Source organism: Geotrypetes seraphini, chromosome 5, assembly GCF_902459505.1.
Source record: "Geotrypetes seraphini chromosome 5, aGeoSer1.1, whole genome shotgun sequence".
In the NCBI taxonomy this organism is placed as follows: Eukaryota; Metazoa; Chordata; class Amphibia; order Gymnophiona; family Dermophiidae; genus Geotrypetes; species Geotrypetes seraphini.
Window position 1 is genome coordinate 175,945,662 of NC_047088.1, and position 19,106 is coordinate 175,964,767.

The following is a 19,106-nucleotide window of genomic DNA, read 5'->3' on the forward strand; positions in this document are numbered from 1 at the left end:
TCTTAAAGGTTGCAGACCCCTGCCCTAGATCAAAAAATTTTCAACTGAATACCTCCAAGCTCTGAGCAGAGATTTTGAAATGGATATTTTATTGTTAAACAGTAACTAGCTAGGCAACATATATAACAAATACAGGTTACTGCAACTGGTGTACAGGCCAAGACAGACTTGGCAATTTTGGTTATATTTGGGTCTCATATAAACTGGCCCCCTTGACAGGTGGCATGTTATTCTTACAAACTGAGTGACAAGTTTTCTCATACACTTCTCTTCTGCCCTTCTCTCTTACACACACACACACACGCACGCATGCGCACACACACTCGCTCGCACACACACACACACACTCGCACACACTCACTCGCACTCTCTCTCACGCATCCCACCTGGCCTCAGCCACTCTGCCCTTTTCTCTCTTTCACGCATCCCACCTGCCCTCAGCCACTCTGCCCTTTTCTCTCTTTCACGCATCCCACCTGCCCACCTACCCTTCTCTGTCTCACTCAGAGAGCTTGTTGATTTTGCTGTCTCATGAGATTGGGAGTTACAGGATCAACAGGCTCTTCTTGCACCTGAACTCATATCAGTAGGTTACCATATGGCTTCAGAAAATGGAGACTGGATTGAGACATCTGGGTTTTACTTCCACTGTCTCAATCTGTCCTTTTTATGGTGTTACTGTAGAATGTCTAAAGCCTTGTCTGATATAATAATAAACTATGGGGATCTTTTACAAAGCTGTGCTGCCAAGCACACACTAAGGGCTGGATTCTGTAACTGGTGCCGATATTGGCAGTTGCCGATCATGCATCAGCACCGGTTTCAGAATCATGCCTATGGGAAAGATTGGCACTGGAAATATAGACCAGTGTTTTCCGGACCTACATTTCCAGCACCTATCTTTGTGTGAATCATGGCTATGTAGGTGCTTTAGGCTGCCCAACACCACTTGTGGTGTTGGCCAAGCCTAGTTTGGCGTTCAGTGGCCTACAACGCCTATGTAGGTGTGATTCCAGTACCTTTTATATATGCACCGGTAGGTGCTTCAACCTTAACGTTTTTTTTCCATTTTTAACAGCATTCTTCAATTAACTGAGTCGTCTGTTTTAGAATTTCCCCCTAGTTGTCAAGCCACCCCTTCTATTCCTATGGGCCGCTCGGCATTTAGCATGCACTGCTCGATAAAAGCCCGTCTATATTAAAGAGTTTTGATATCACATCAGTAAGGCCAAAATCTAATCTTGCCACTGCTAAACACTATGCACAAACTTGTGCAAAAAAAAAAAAAAAAAACCCTTAACATATCATATCATAACAGCACTAACTCCCAAAGAGCAACAACTTTATGTGTGAAAAAATGTACTGTAAATATTACACCAGGTCCTAAAACACTAATACAACAGAAAACTGAACAATGGGACTGCTGCAGGATTTCTACATAGAAACATTTCAATTAATAAATTTAGAATGAAATACTTTTTTCTACCTTTATTGTTTTAAGTATTTTATTTTTCTTTTCACTTTGGTGGCAGTGTCTCTTTGGTTTTTCTCTATTTTATTCTACCTTTGCAGGGTGTCCTGTCCATTTGACATTTTCTTTCTTCTTTATTTATTCAATTTTCTTTGCCGTTCTCCCAGGGGAGCTCAGAATGATTTACATGAATTTATTCAGGTACTCAAGCATTTTTCTCTGTCTGTCCTAGTGGGCTCACAATGTATCTAATGTACCTGGGGCAAATCTGACAAAGATAGCAAAACAAAGTTTACAAAACATGGTAAAAATATAATATGACAAAACATGGTATGATGAGGCATAGCAAGGCGAGCATAGTTCAGCAAAATATAGCACGGTAAACATAATATTACAAAGCATGGCTAACATAGTATGACATGACTAGCAAAAATGGTTAGACAAGCATGCATGATGAAACATAGCATGGTGGACATGGAACAGCAAAAATTGTGTGGCAAACATGGTATGAGAGATCATAGCAGGGCCAACATAGTATGGTAAATATGGTGTATAGTAGGACAACGATGGCAAACAGTGTGACAGAGAGTAGTAGAACATTGGATGATAAAACATGGCATGGTCAGACATAGGACAAAGTACATCAGCGTTTAAAACATAAGACAGTGGAGAGTCGGACCTTATATCAGAATGTCTGGGGAATTTAGGTTGGTTCATTCTCATAGAGGGTCAGGGGAAGAGGTGAGTTTTTATTGCCTTCCTGAAGTTCAGTAGGCCTTCTAACGATCTAATGTGAGTATGTTCCAGAGGTGCAGTAGGTAGTGTGAGTAAGATCTTTTTCACGTCTTCTAGAGGAGGGCGCGTCCCAAGGGAGAGCACAGTTGCTTTTCTTCTTGCAAGCAAAGCAGTCAGTTTGGGGCATAGAGCGGAGGTTTGGAGGCCATGTTCACCTTCTATCTTCCCTCTGCAACCCTAACTATTCTCTCCAGGGTTCCCCTTTTGTGTGTCTGTCCCTATCCTCACTTCATACCTAGCATCATCTCTCTGTTCTTTTCTGCCCACACACCCTACCCTGTGGCCTGTATATCTCCCTCTCTATTCGTTGCTCTCCCCCAGTATCTCTCTCTCCTTCCTTCTCCACTGCCCTCACCCCAGTCCAGCAGCACCTTTCTCTCTTAAGTCCAGTAGCACCTCTCCTTTTCCCTTTCCTGCCTCCGGTCCAGCAGCACCTCTCCCTGTCACCTTCCCCCAGGTCCTCTCATCTCTCCTGCCCCCAGTCCAGCAGTACCTCCCCCCACCCAACAAACCAATCACCCAGGTTCAGCAGAACTTCTCCCTCTCACTTCCCCTCCAACCCACCACCCTTGTCTAGCAGCCACCTCTCCCTCTCACTTCCCCTCCAATCCTCCACCCTTGTCCAGCAGCACCTTTCCTTCTCACCTTCCCTACCCTCAGGTGTAGCACCTTACCCTCTCACCAGGTCCTGCTCCCATCCCCTCCCCCCAAACCAATACTCAAATCCAGCAGCACCTCTCCCTCCCAACTCCCCAGTCCAGCAGTACCTTTCTCTCTTCCATGTACCAAGTGTTAGAAGTTTCTGATTTAGAGCTTTATAAATTAACATCAATATTTCAGACTGAACGTGCCAGTTAATTGGAGGCCAATGAAAGACCTTCAGCATGACCAATCAAAATCTTGTTGCATCTTATTTTATCAATCTGCAATGCACATATAGTGGATTTTTAGAGGCCCAAATTTTAAGAAATTACTAAAAACAGTATGAAAGCTAAAATCAGATAAAATACATTGAAACTGGCTTAAGAAGTTTCAGTTTAAAAAAAGTTTTTGAACTCTACTCTTGATTTGAGATTTAAAAGAAAGTTTAGAATCAAGAATAACTCCCAAATATCTATACGCCGACACAATTTCAACTTCAGTATCATAAGTTTTTAACAGATGAAGGGACCTTCATTGGAATAAGCTCATTTAATAAAGACAAAATTTGAGTCTTGATAAAGTTTAACTTGAAGCTATTCAATATCTGATCAGCCACTTAGCGCTTCTTTTACAAAACTCCGGTAGCGATGTTGCTGTGGTAAATACACTGAAGCCCATAGGAATTGAATAGGCTACGGAGCATTTACTGTGCAGCATTACTACCGCAGCTTTGTGAAAGGGACCCTTTACAGGGTATTTAAATTAATACTGTAGACATCACTTTTATAAGACTTTCCTGAACTCTTTTAGGTTATCATGATAATCACATTGTTGTTCGGTGGTTCTGGGCAGCTGTGGAAAGATTCAATAATGAACAACGGCTAAGGCTGCTACAGGTGAGTATCAGTACTCCATTTGACCTCTTAAAGGTCCATAACCTTTTTATTATAATATCCCTTTTAACCAGTCAGCCAGGTTATTATAGGGTGATATCAAGCCCTATGCAATAAAACTCATACAAAAATCTATTTTTCTCATGACTCATTACAATTTACATTAACATTACATTACATTACATGTAACGAGACATGGAGTGCCTATTTGTTCTGCAGAGGGCATACTATCAAAACAGGAAAAGATATGACTCCTTATTGTTCTTATTGACACTTTTCCCTTTATACTTTATTGCATTTTATTTATTTATCATTCTTGAGGGGTGGTGACATGGAGCTTGGTTATCTGATGCATTGCCCCTCTTTATATTTCTGTAACTATTGGGTTTAGGATTGGTTGAGGAGGAGATGGGAGGGTTAATATGAAAAACCTCTTTAAATGACTAGAGGTCAGTTGATCTTTATTGGCCATATCCCTTTGCTGTATTTTGTAGCTGTTATATGAGCGTACCATTTGTGTTGGGTTTTTATTTTACAATGCTATGCATTTTGGAGTAAATTCTATATATGTTATCAAATAATTGGTGCTTAGTGCTATTTTATAGAGTTAGTCACAATTTATAGAATTGCGCAACTAACATTTAGGTGCAGATATTTATTCGGTTGAAAGCCAGGCTTAAATGCCTGTGCCTAAGTTGTGTGCACATCATGCGTATTCTATAATAGCGTGCCTAGTACTAGGAATGCCCATGACCCACTCATGCTCCTCCCCTGGGCCACACCCCCTTTTGACAGCCAGAGACTAGAATTTATAGTCGCCACTTTGTAGAATACACTTAGAAAGTTGTGCGTCTAAATTCTTGCTTGTTAATTGGCAATTATTGGTACTGATTGGTTTTTTGACCAATTCAGTTGCATTCACATATCTACATAAGAACATAAGAATTGCTGCTGCTGGGTCAGACCAGTGGTCCATCGTGCCCAGCAGTTTGCTCACGCGGCGGCCCTTGGGTATACAACATTGGGTGCAGTATATAGAATCAGGGAGTTTGTAGATTGTGTAATATTGTTCATAATTTTAGAATGTTTTGTTTGGGTTTTCAATAAAGACCTCTAATAATAAAAAAAAAAATATATAGCATACTGTGACTTACTTTCAGTAACCTGGCCTTGATACTAGTATGAACATTAATAATCAAGCAGATATGACCCAACTAGATACTGCAAAATCCATCTGCTACACTAGACCAAAGAAAAAAGGCCGGTTAGGGTGAATTTCATCTACTTCCCATAAAAATTGTGCTGAACCCCAATCTCCTCACAGGTGTAAAACCTGAGCACCCCAGTCAAACTCCCACCAAGTCAAGAAGTTCCTTTAAAAGCTAACTGCTTCCTTCCCTTCCCCCATATCCACTATAAGAATGCAAAAGCCCCCTCCTGGGCTATCAAAGACACCCTACAGGCCTATCCAACCCTCAGAATGGGAATTATCATTCCAGAAGTGCCTCCTTTCTCTCCAAGCTGGAGGTGCTTCAGAGTCCTAACAGCATGCCACTGAACTGTGAATGATGCCCCCTAGCAGCACTGCACTGAGCAAAATCTCATAATTCCATGAACTGAACTCTTCTGTTTGTGTTAACAGTTTGTCACAGGTACATCCAGCATACCTTATGAAGGATTCGCCTCTTTGAGAGGGAGTAATGGACCAAGACGATTCTGTGTGGAAAAATGGGGAAAAATCACTGCTCTGCCTCGGTAAGGGAGATGTTGTAATGTATTATTTTAAGCCTGACTACAACTTGAATTGGTAAGATTTATAGGTATCAATATTCTAGAGGACAGAGATGCTATGATATTTCCTTTGAATTGTTTTAGTAATCTGTAGCACAATGACTAAGATAAATTGTAATATTCTTTGTGTACATGAGCAAATGCTATTCTAGATGAAATCCCCAGGACATTAGTAGAATATATTATGTTCAAGGCAAGTTACAGTCAAATAACTAAGGGCTCCTTTTACAAAGCCACAGTAGAAGTTTCTGCTTTGGGCTGGTGACTCCAGTGCTCATAGGAGTTCTGTGAGCATTGGAGCTTTTACCTCGCCAGCCTCCAGTAAAAATCTCTACCACAGCTTTGTAAAAGCCAGTGTAAATAGCATCAAAACCAAAAATATAAGCATATGGTATTACAGTACAAAATTATTAAAAATAGGATTTGTGAAATAAATATCCTTTCAGCATCTTTCAAAAATTAATGTACTTAGAAGACAGCCAAATATTTAAAGGCAAAGAGTTCTATACTTGTCACTGAAAGGTAAAGGATTTATCATGAACAGATTTAACTCTCACTCCTTTTAGAAAAGGAAATGCTAGAACAGGGGTCGGCAACCTGCAGCTTTTTGGCCATGTGGCTGTGGCTCTTCCCTTGTGGGGTCCCACGGTATGTACCTGTCTTCTGGTGGCCTCCTCCTCCTTCCTTCCAGGCAACCGCACATGTTTTTGCGCAAAGACGCAGGCAGAGTTTCCAACACACTGCACATAGCTAACTGATGTCAGAGGGAAGCCTTCCAGGTCAACGGTAGGCAGCGTGTTGAAACTGCTGCTCATGACTTTGTGAAGAAATATGTGTGGCTGCCTGAAAGGAAGGAGGAGGCCTCCAGGAGACAGGTGATAGAAGGAGACAGGTTCATAGACAACGGCACGAAAGACAAAGCGCGTGCCGACAATTGAGCGCAGCGCGCGCCGCCGCACCGCTCTAAATTACAGTTTTTAGGGGCTCCGACGGGGGGGTTTGTTGGGGAACCCCCCAGTTTACTTAATAGACATTGCGCCGGCGTTATGGGGGGTTTGGGGGGTTGTAACCCTCCACATTTTACTGTAAACTGAACTTTTCCCTAAAAACAGGGAAAAAGTGAAGTTTTCAGTAAAATGTGGGGGGTTACAACCCCCCACACTCCCCACAACGCCCCCACAACGCGGCGCGATGTCTATTAAGTAAAGTGGGGGGGTTCCCCCCCACGCCCCCCCCCGTCTTAGCACTAAAAACAGTAACTTAGAGTGGCGCGGCGGCGTGCGCTGCGCTCAATTGTCTGGGCGCGCCTATGTCCCGGCGCGCTTTTGACCTGACACCAAGGAGACATGTTGGGCATGGGGTTGGTAGGTCAGGGGCAAAAGATGCTGCACAGGGTCCAGGAGATAAGAGAGAGAGAAATGTTGGATGTGAAACAACTCTGTGCAGTTATATAATATCAAAAGTCTCATTAAATTGTTTTTCTTTATTTTCTGTAAGTACTTGAAGTTTTGTTTTTGTGTTAAATGCATGAATACCCATATTGCATTAAAAAAAATCATATCTCAAACCACCTCCTCTACCCATTGTGGCTCTTTGTAAATCTTGGGTCAAACATTTAGGATAAAATGGCTCTTTGCTTTAAAAAGGTTGCTGACCCCTGTGCTAGAAGAAGGTCTTCAGCATTTTTGTCAGCTATTAACCTTACCCAGCAAATGAATCAATATTAAAAAGCTCTGGTGAAAACCCATCTAAAATTTTAGAAAGGTAATCAACAGAGCTTATAAGAACAAAAGAATAGCCTTACTGGGTCAGACCAATGGTCCATCAAGCTCAGTAGCCCATTCTCAGTGAGGTCAATCCAGGTCACTAGTACCTGGCCAAAACCCAAGGTATAGCAATATTCTATGCTACCAATAATTCCAGCCTCAACAGACAATCAGTGAAGTTTTGTCAACAATGGAGAAATATGATCTTACTTAGACTTCAGATTTCAGGTTTAATAAAATTTTGATATAACGCCCTACCATGAGCCCTCTGAGCAGTTCATAAAACATATATTAAAATGGGAATCAAATAAAATAGTGAAAATTAGCTTGAGTAATAGATCAAATATAAGAGTAGAGGACATTAGGAACTCCATTCAATAGAGAACAGAGAGGAAAGTTAGAGCAGTGGCGTACCAAGGGGGGGGGGGGCGGGAGGGGCGGTCCGCCACGGGTGCCAGCCCTGAAGGGGTGCTCCCGGCCTTGCCGTTCAGTCCCCCCACACCCCCGAAGGACCGCTCGCCCCACTGACCTTCCTGCACCACCTGTGAAGCAGCAAGCAGCAGGATCGCGAGGTCAGCTATCCCTGAGCTGCTTGGGTGCTGCTTCCTGCGCCGCGGTCCCGCCCCTCCTCTGACATCAGAGGAGGGGCGGGAACGCGGCGCAGGAAGCAGCGCCTAAGCAGCGCAGGGATAGCTGACGTCGCGATCCTGCTGCGGCTGCTTCATAGGTGGTGCAGGAAGGTCAGTGGGGCGAGCGGTCCTTCGGGGGTGGTGGGGACTGAACGGCAAGGCCGGGAGCATAGGTAGTGCTGCTTCATAGGTGGTGCGGGGGAGGCCAGGGGGGCGAGCGGTCCTTCAGGGTGGGGCGGGTGGGCAGGCAGGCAGGCATTCAAGGGGGAGGGGGGTGACAGGCAGGCAGGCCTTCAAGGGGGTGGGACAGGCCTTCAGGGGGGGTGCAGGCCTTCAGGGGGGGTGCAGGACTTCAGGGGGGCTGCAGGCCTTCAAGGGGGGGACAGGCCTTCAAGGGGGGGACAGGCAGGCAGGCCTTCAAGGGGGGGGACAGGCCTACAAGGGGGGGTACAGGCCTACAAGGGGGTGGGACAGGCCTTCAAGGGGGGGACAGGCCTTCAGGGGGTGCAGGCCTTTGGGGGGGTGCAGACCTTCAAGGGGGGGGGGATAGGCCTTCAAGGGGGGGACAGGCAGGCAGGTCTTCAAGGTGGGGGGGACAGGCCTACAAGGGGGAGGGACAGGCCTTCAAGGGGGGGACAGGCCTACAAGGGGGTGGGACAGGCCTTCAAGGGGGGTGCAGGCCTTCAAGGGGGGACAGGCAGACCTTTAAGGGGGGACAGGCCTTTGGGGGGGACCCTGGTTTAGAAGTACACGGATGTTCAAAGAGACGTGCATATGCCAAACTTTGGGGGGGGGATGAAGAAATAATGGGTCTGAAAATAGAGGAGAGGGAGAGAAATGATGGACCATGGGATTTAGGGAGGGAAGGAACTGAAAGGGAGAGAAATTGGACACAAGGGATGGTGTGGAGGAGGGATAGAGATACTGGATAGGAGGGTAATTGGGAAAAGAAAGGGAGAGATGGTGGACTCTGGGGTGGTGGGGAAGGAGGGAGAGATGCCGGATGAAAGGGTAGTTAAGAAAAGGTGGATCTGTGGAGGGAGATGAAAAAAAGGAAAGATACCAGACTTCCTGGGGAGGGAAGGGAAATGGAAAGGGAGGACAGAGTTGGCAGATGGATGGTTAGCACGCAGAAAGAAGAAAGAAGGAGACCCTGGCAAGCAAGTTATCAAAAGAAAACCAGAGCCTTGGACCAACAAGATTTGAAATATAACCAGACAACAAAAGGTAGAAAAATTAATTTTATTTTCTGTTTTGTGATTATAATATGTCAGATTTGAAATGTGTATCCTGACAGAGCTGGTGTTGGACTGCAAACGTGAGCTAGGATTTAACAGAGAGAGGAAAAGTCCTTTTTGTTTCTTTATTTTATTTACACCACAGCGCCAGTGTGGTTAGGAGAAGCCAAAGGGGGTGAAAAAGCTATAAAACCCACCAGGAGTTTTGAAAAAAATCACCCAACTGGGCAGGAAAATCGAATTGAAAAACCAATTCAATAGGCTGAATCGAATCGAAATTTTTTTTCCTGAAACTGGCAGCATTAGTTTGCGCTACTGTCTTAGACTTTAGGACCTGGGATTGGGGAGAGATGGCATCCTCAGTACTTTATAATGCAAGTGAAACGAGGATTTGGTCAGACTTTTGAAGGGTCTGCAGAAAAAAAATATTGTATAGGCCGGGGACATGAAACAGCAGGAAATGGGAACTTTTCTTCCTTCTATTTTTGTGAATGGAAAGGCTGAGGATGTCAGAGAGTTCAGTTAAAATATGTGCTTTATAAGAAAATATAATAATGTGTTTTATAAAGTTTATAGCATAGCTGGCCTACCCAGTGAGGTGTTTCTAGTGGTGGTGGTGGCAGCGTGTCAATGTGTTGAGAGGAAGAGGTGGTCTGGGAAATTCTGTTGAGCAAACTCCGGGCCCATTTCCACCCCCCAGTTAGTCCACTCCACTCAATTGGTTCACACACTGAGTGGGTCTTTGGGTGTTGTGTTGGGATCTCTTCCAGTGGTTTATCAGTATCTCCTTCTGGTCCAAGGAAGGAAACTTTGTTATCCTTAGCATTGACCTACAGAATATGTTTGTAACAGCGCTGCTTGTGTGGCATTAGGCTATGTAGTGATCGAAAGAAAAAAACAGACCTTTGCACATTTTTGCACTATATGGTGGGTGTCTGAGGAGATTCACATTTCCTGCACAGCTAAGTCCATGTGAAGTTACCTTGTGCTGTATTTGACATCTAGCAAGGTCTCTGTTTGAAAGGAAAGATCTAAACTTAAAAATGAAGTGGCCAGAAGTTATGGTAAAAGCAGATAGTGTAGCTGGTTTTAAGAAAGATTTGGACAAATTCCTGGAGGAAAAGTCCATAATCTGTTATTAAGACATGAGGGAAGTGTCTGCTTGCCCTGGATCGGTAGCATGGAATGTTGCTACTCTTTGGGTTTTGACCAGGTATTAATATCCTGGATTGGCTACCATGAGAATGGGCTACTGGGCATGATGGACCATTGGTCTGACCCAGTTAGGCTATTCTTATGTTATGTTCTCATCTGTAGGGGCCTTTGTTTTCACTTCTTATTTTAATGTAATTTTTTTCTGGGAACTTATCAGTGTTTTTTATAATGGGAACAAAAATGGAAGAGAATTAATGTGTGTGGGATGAGGGGGTAACTAATTTCTTCAGCTAAATAATTCAATCCACTTCAAACAGACATAGGAGAACTCACGCACCATTCACACACCCTCCAACCAAAAACGTCAAAAGAAAAAAACTGTTCGACAACCTCCTAGCCATTCGAGCTGCAACACTCGACCCCCAACCCTACAACCAATTGACATCGACCACATACTGCAAAACCTTCAAAAAGAAATAAAAACCCTTCTATTCAAAAAACACATAAAACCAAACTAACACAATCAGAACTGTCCCAAGCATCACCTGCAACTACTCCATATGTACTTCTGATGTCATGACAATTCAGACATAATTTATGTTATGTTATGTTTGGAATATAAGAAAATGTTCACTGCCTGTTTCTATTCTGACCATTTATTCCGTTTCATGGTCATTACAAAAAATATTTTTTTACATGGGGGGGGGGTGTCAAAAAATGATGGGCCCCGGGTGCCACATACCCTAGGTACGCCACTGAGTTAGAGTATTAGATTTTTGATATGCTATGTTCTGCAGTGGCCGAGAATTTATTTGCCTCATCGTAAGAGTAGGAAGAGATTAGATGTGATAAACATCCATGAAAAGAAAAATTTTGAAGGCACAACAGAAGTCTCAGAGTAAGAGGGCAGAAATCGATTTCGGAAATGAAGGCATTCCAAAGTGTTGGGCCTATAACGCTGAAAACTCTGGATTGAGTTGAGTCATGACAGATTTGTTGTAGGGAGGGAACTTATTTATTTATTTAAAAATTTATATACTGCATACAACTATGCGGTTTCCAAGTCACATACATAAAATCTTGTTTCCCTACAATTTCCACATATAATATAAACATGTCTGAACAACATCATAAAAATGTATTTGTTTACTAGTGCCATTTTGTGAAACAATAACTTATAACTTGTAATAATAATATAACATAATATAATTCTCAAATAGTCTGACATACAAAAATATTAAAGTGCAACCTTTTTTCTATTTTTTTCTTTTATTCAAAAAAATGTGTATAGACTTGCTAGGTTGAATACTTGCTAAGTTGAATACTAGCAAATCTGTACACATTTTTTGAATAAAAGAAAAAAAGAAGAAAAAAAAGGTTGCACTTTAATATTTTTGTATGAACAACATCATAGTCATTGGATTGTGAGGATCGTAGAATCCTGGAGGGAGTGTAGGAAATTAAATGCCGCAAAAAGTAAAGTGCTATATCTGAATGGTGTAATTTATGAATAAAGGTAAGAATTTTGAAAGTGATTCAATATGTGACTGGGAGCCAATGTTCTTCTTTATGAAGAGGTGTAACATGATCATATTTTTTGTACCCGTATTCTAAATTAATTGAGTCAATGTCATTCAAAAAGATTTATATCATATAGGAGGCTGTTGCAGTAATCAAGAGTATTGATGACAAGAAAGTGGATAAATAATCAAAGCGCTTGTTTTTTTAAAAAGTGATGAATGGAAGAAATAATTTTGAGTTTATAGAAGCAACGTTGAGCTATAATAGAGATATTCTATCCCCCCTCCTATTCAACCTCTACATCAAACCCGTCATCGATATAGCGCAAAAATATAAAATCAAAATCCACTCTTATGCAGATGACATCCAGCTGCTCCTCCCCTTAGGCGAAAACCGGCCATCCCAAATTGCTAACCTCGAACTCTGCCTCACTGACATGAAAACTTGGATGTCAAACAACAAGCTTCAACTTAACGCCTCCAAAACCGAACTCCTATGGATCAGAAACAAAAACACCAAATACCTACGACCAGTGTTCCCGCTAAGCTGCGCTGGGGTGCGCTCACGCACAAAATATTACCTCGCAGCGCACAAGTTTCTCGTCACAGCGCACACAGTGTAGAGCACAGTTCTTCAACCGCCGGTCCGCAAACAAAATCTTGCCGGTCCGCGAAGGATTCGGTCCCCGCCGCAACGAAAGGCCGGCGTCAGCTGACTTGCAACTTCCTGTTGCAGTCGCTGTGCCGGGACTCCTGCCTTCGCCGGGACTCCTGCCTTCCACCGCGTTTGCCTCCTGCCTTGTCTCCGCACCTCCAGACCAGCAGCGGCAGCTGTGTATGCTTTTAACTTCGGCACAGAGCTGCCCCTAATCAATAGTTTAGCGCGGTTTCATAAGGCAGCCTCGGGGCCTTTGCTAGGCCGGCCCACATCGCATCATCGAAGCGGGCCGGCTATCAAAGGCCCCGAGGCTGCCTCATGAAACCGCGCTAAACTATTGATTAGGGGCAGCTCTGTGCCGAAGTTAAAAGCATACAGAGCTGCTGCTGCTGGTCTGAACTCTTGGGCCGCTGAAGGAGGGCAAAAAGCAGCTGTCCTGGAGGTTTCCCTTCCTCTCGCCTTTACAGGTTCCTTTTTTCCACCTTTTTTTTTTTCCTTCAAACGGCAACGGGCCCCAGCATCGACATCAATCAAGTAAGTTCCACTGTCAATCAAGCGGTTCTGCTCGGCCAAAGTTTCCCCTGTGACATGAGCCACCCTCAGGGGAAAGAAAGTGACCCACAAAGGTGAGGGGAAGGGGGGCAGATGATGGAAGTTGGGGGGGGGGGGAGAGAGAGAGAGAGAGAGAAGGGGCAGATGATGGAATGGAGGAGATGAGAGAGAGAGAGAAGGGGACAGATGATGGAAGTGAGAAGAAGGGAGAGAGAGCAGAAGGCAGATGGATGTCAGTTGAGAAGGGAGAGCAGATGCTGAATGGAAGTGGGGAAAGAACACATACTGGATGGAAGGAGGAGATAAATAAAGGGGGAAGAAAATAGTAAGATAATGGAGGGGTGAGGGAAAGGGGTGACAAGCTGTGTGTAGACACAGAGAAAAGAGGGAAACGGGACTAAATAGTAAGAAAGAATTTAATTTAGATGGAGGCAGAAAATAGAGAAGGAAGACCAGAGAAGAAAAGGGAAGAGAGAGCAGAGAATGATCAGATCTGAGTGGAGGAAATGAGAAGAGAGATATGCTAAAAACCACAGGGGGGAGGGAAGGATAGAGATGCCAGACCATGAGGGGAACAGAAGGAAGATGATGGATGCTAGACCAAATTGGGGGGTGGGGGGGGGCAGGAAGAGAGATGGCAGGGAAAGACAGACAGTGAATGGAAGGGGCAGATGCTGGACTGAAGAGACAGAGAAGGTTATCATGCTGCTGTACCGGGCCATGGTACGCCCTCACCTGGAGTACTGCGTCCAGCACTGGTACTTTAAGAAGGACACGGTACTACTCGAAAGGATCCAGAGAAGAGCAACTAAAATGGTTAAGGGGCTGGAGGAGTTGCCGTACAGCAAAAGATTAGAGAAACTGGGCCTCTTCTCCCTTGAGCAGAGGAGATTGAGAGGGGACATGATAGAAACATTCAAGGTACTGAAGGGAATAGACTTAGTAGCTAAGGCAGGGAGAACGAGAGGGCACTCTCTAAAGTTGAAAGGGGATAGATTCCATACAAACGTAAGGAAGTTCTGTGGTAGAAAGCAACATATTTATTTGGCTCATAACTTGCTGGCGCCCGATATTTTTAGCTCACAGTGAAAAAAGTTTGCTCACAACACCCGCCCGCTTAGAGGGAACACTGCCTACGACCTACACTAACATGGGATTCCACTCTACTAACGGCAGCAGATCAAGTTCGCAGCCTGGGAGTAACCCTAGACGGACAACTATCCCTATCTGCCCACATATCCCAAGTAGTCTCCACCTCCTTCTACTACCTTCGCCAACTGAAAAGGATCAAACCCTACATCTCCACACCAGACCTCGCCCAACTCCTATACGCATATGTCCTCTCCAGAATGGATTATTGTAACTCCCTATTTAATGGACTAACCAAAAATAATATCAAACGCCTCCAACGGGTCCAAAATGCAGCCATCCGCCTCCTACACAACCTCAACTACCACGATTCCATCTCCCCGGCACTCCATGCTGAACACTGGCTCCCAATTAGCCAACGCTGTACTTTCAAAGCCCTGGCAATTGCCCACAAGAGAATCTATTCCACCATCCCCTCCTACATAAAATCCAAGCTTCCCATCTACAACCCCACTCGCACCCTCCGCTCAAAGTCAGAGATACGCCTATGCACCCCCACCCCCCCCCCCCCGGAAGATCCCTGCTCACAGAAACTGCCCACAAACGATCCTACAGCCACTTCATTCCACACCTCTGGAACCAACTCCCCCCCCAACTCAGACAACAGAACTCATTATTAACATTCCGTAAATCGGTAAAGATATTGAATAAAGTAGGGGCAGGAAGGGAGCCTTGAGGGATTCCACAAGGTAGCTTATGTAGATCGGAAGAAAAATTTTTCCTTGTAGATAGTTTTGAAACCATTGTAGAAATGTTCCGGCAATGCCTAGGTCTGAAAGGCGCTGAATCAAGATACTATGGTCCAGATCAAAAGCAGCCAATAGATCAAGTGATCAAAAGCAGCCGATAAATCAAGTGAAAAAAGAACTATAAGTTTGTTTTGGTCTAAATAGTGGAAGATAGTTGTTGTCAGACCAAAAAGGCCATTTTCAATACAATGTAAATTTCTAAAACCAGTCTGTTGAGGGTAAAGAGCATTTTTTTGTTTTTTTCTAGGAAATCATTGACCTACTCATACATATCAACTTGGCAGCTGCATTTTAACTGTAATCTAGACATCAATTTTGTTGAAATTCCCAAATAACATGAGTTACAATAATCTAATTGGGATAAAATTGATAACTGAACAGCATTCTAAAATGATCTTGAAGAAAATAAGATTTAAATTTAAGTAGTTTCTGTTTCTTCAAAAAAAGTAACTACAGCATTGACTTGCAGTTCTGTACTCAGAGAAGCATCAAGTAATGCACCTAATACTTTAGATATTAGCTTTCAGAGATGTATGATCTTTAATAGGTACCGATATTGGAATAGATAAGTGATTAGAGCTAAACCACAATAGCTTAGTCTTATCAGTATTGAGTTTGAAATGGTGGTAAACTGACCATTTTCTAATAGTAAGTTGATGCACCTTTTATCATCCAGATTATTCATATATATATAATTATTTATTTAATTTGGATTTAATGCACAGCTTTTCATTAGAAATTCATGTAAGCATTCAGTTTTTTTAAAAAGCCTAATATCAGTGCTGCTGCTAAAACCTTCAGTAGGAAAAAAGCCCAGGCTCAGACAGTGCCACTGAATATCCATTCTGACCGCCACAGCACTCGGTAGTTAGTGCCAGAGCAGTCAAAGGTGAAGCCAGGAGTTATGCGAACATTTATCACGGAAACATGGTGGATCGATGAAAATGTCTGTGACATGGTGCTACCGGGATACAGAGTGGCTATCGTAGAGACAGAGTGGCTCAAAAAGGAGGAGGCTTTGCCATATACGTCAAAGAGGGAATTGCATCTACTGGAGAGAACATGCCACAATGGACAGATAAGTTAGAGTCTCTATGGGTCAAAATTCCAGGAACAAATGGACCAGAAACGAGGATAGGCATCTACTACCGACCCCCAGGGCAGTCCGAAAAAAATTGATGACGGATGAGATTAAACGTAACTGCATGGGAGGCAACGCAGTTATCATGGGCGACTTCAACTATCCGGGGATAGATTGGAACCTAGGCACCTCCGGCTGTGCTAGAGAGACCAAGTTCCTGGAAATTGTAGGCGATTGCTTCCTGGAACAACTTGTCAAGGAAAATACAAGAGGAAACGCAATTCTGGACTTAGGTCTAAATGGGCTGTGAGGACCGGCACAGGATGTAGAAGTAGAAGGGATGCTCGGAAACAGCAATCACAATATGATATGCTTCAACCTGGAAATAGGGGCAAAACGTCGGTCCAGAACGACAGCCACGGCCTTAAACTTCCGAAAAGGAAATTATGAAGGGATGAGACGCATGGTAGGAAAGAAAATTAGGAAGAGGATAAACACTATAAAGACCCTGGAGCAAGCTTGGTCTCTTTTTAAGGATACGGTCACCAAGGCACAAAATCTATATATACCATGTATCAACAAGGGATCATAGAGGAAAAAGAATAAAGAACCGGTGTGGCTCACTGTAAATGTTAAGGAAGCAATTAAAGACAAAAAAACCTTCATTTAAGGAATGGAAAAGATCAAAAACAGATGAAGACTGGAATAAGCATAAACAACATCAACGCAGGTGCCAAAGGCGGTAAAAGTAGCAAAAAGAGACTATGAGGAAAAAATAGTCAAGGAGGCGAAAAACTTCAAGCCGTTCTTTCGATATATTAAAGGGAAACGACCTGCGAAGAAAGCAGTGGGACCGTTGGAAGACCAAGGAATAAAGGAAGCGCTAAAGGAGGACAAAGCAATTGCCGATAGACTGAATACATTTTTTGCGTCTGTATTTACCAAAGAGGATATACACAGCATACCGGAACCCATCAGGCTATATGCTGGAAGCGAAAACAGGAAACTGACAGGGTCTACGGACAGTCTAGAAGAGGTATACAGGCAGATTGATAGGCTAAAGAGCGATAAATCCCCGGGACCAAATGGCATCCATCCGAGGGTCATCAAGGAACTCAAAGGGACCATAGCTGAACTGCTTCAACTAATAGCCAATCTGTCAATTAAAACAGGAAAGATTTCGGAGGACTGGAAGGTGGCGAATGTTACACTGATCTTCAAAAAAGGTTCGAGGGGAGACCTGGGAAACTACAGACCGGTGAGTATGACCTCGGTACCGGGAAAGATGATAGAGGCGTTGATCACCTCGACGAACACGGTCTGATGAGGACCAGCCAGCATGGTTTCAGCAAAGGCAGATCTTGTTTGACAAACTTGCTGCACTTCTTCGAGGGAGTAAACAAGCAGATAGACAAGGGCGACCCAGTTGACATTGTATATCTGGACTTTCAGAAGGCGTTTGAAAAGGTTCCGTATGAACAACTACTTTGGAAAATTGCGAGCCATGGAATCGAGAGAGAAATACTCACATGGATTAAAAACTGGCTGGAGCATAGGAAACAGAGAGTGGGAGTCAATGGGCAATACTCAGACTGGAAGAGCGTCACCAGTGGGGTGCCGCAGGGCTCGGTGCTTGGACCTGTACTCTTCAATATCTTTATAAATGATCCGGACATAGATATGACGAGCGAGGTGTTTAAATTTGCGGATGACACAAAATTATTCAGAGTAGTGAAGACACAGGGGGATTGCGAAGATCTACAATGTGACATAATTATGCTCGAGGAATGAGCATCGACATGGCAGATGAGGTTCAACATGGATAAGTGTAAATTGATGCATGTCGGTATCAAAAATCTTAAGCACGAGTACAGGATGTCTGGGGCGGTACTTGGAGAGACCTCCCAGGAAAGGGACTTGGAAGTTCTGATAGACAAGTCAATGAAACCGTCTACACAATGTGCAGCGGTGGCAAAAAGGGCGAACAGAATACTAGGAATGACAAAGAAGAGGATCACGAACAGATAGGAGAAGGTTATCATGCCGCTGTACCGGGCCATGGTGCGTCCTCACCTGGAGTACTGCGTACAGCACTGGTCGCCATACATGAACAAAGACACGGTATTACTCGAGAGGGTCCAGAGAATAATAATTTTAATAATTTTATTCTTGTATACCGCCATACCCAAAAAGTTCTAGGCGGTTCACATTCATTAATTAAGGTCCACGGTGACACACGGATTTACAAAATTTTAACAAAATTACAGAATTTTAACAAAAATTACAGGCAATGAAGAGGGGGGCGTGGGGAACTCTATAACTGAGATTTAGCAGAGGTGATGGTAAGACAGAAGGTAGGGTTGGTAAGCGATAACGAGAGTGAGACCAAGTGTGGAGAGGGGGGGGAGGGAGAGAGAGCAGAAGGAACGGGGGAGAGTGGGCAAGGGGGATTGAGAGCCCTGTTCGCGGAAGAGGTGCGTTTTGAGAAGTTTTCTAAAACTAAGGTAAGAGGGGGCCTCGAGTATCATTTGGGCAAGCCAAGGGTTCAGCTTAGCCGCCTGGTAAGCAAAGGTTTTGTTGAGAAATCTATTGAAGTGACATAATTTTAGGGATGGGAAAACAAACAGCTGGATTCTGCGGGGTTTCTTGTTGGTGAGATTCAGAGTGAAATGGTGATTGAGGTAACTTGGTAATAGGCCAAAAACTGTTTTGTAGCAGAAGCAGGCGAATTTGAATAGGACTCTGGATTTGAAAGGGAGCCAATGCAGTTGGTGATAGAAAGGCGTGATGTGGTCCCATTTGTTCAGGCCGAATATGAGGCGGACGGCAGTGTTCTGGATCAATTTTAGTCTCCTCATGGTTTTCTTTGTGGAGCTCAAATAAATGACATTGCAATAGTCTAGTACACTGAGCACGGAGGACTGTACCAAAAGGCGGAAAGAGGAGTCGTCAAAGTATTTTTTTATGGTGCTCAGTTTCCATAAAAAAATGCTTTGACGATTCCTCTTTCCGCCTTT

The 19,106-nt window shown here is 43.8% G+C and overlaps 1 protein-coding gene across 9 annotated transcripts in view; it reads left to right on the plus strand.

Moving 5' to 3' along the window:
* The window catches only part of HECW2 (HECT, C2 and WW domain containing E3 ubiquitin protein ligase 2), a 487,554-nt gene that overhangs the window by 461,242 nt on the left and 7,206 nt on the right, over nt 1-19,106 (plus strand). For all 9 annotated transcript variants that reach the window (XM_033946090.1, XM_033946087.1, XM_033946093.1 and 6 more), the window contains 2 exons: nt 3,719-3,804; nt 5,444-5,556. In XM_033946090.1, the coding sequence (XP_033801981.1) occupies nt 3,719-3,804; nt 5,444-5,556 (199 nt within the window). The remainder of the gene's footprint in view (nt 1-3,718; nt 3,805-5,443; nt 5,557-19,106) is intronic.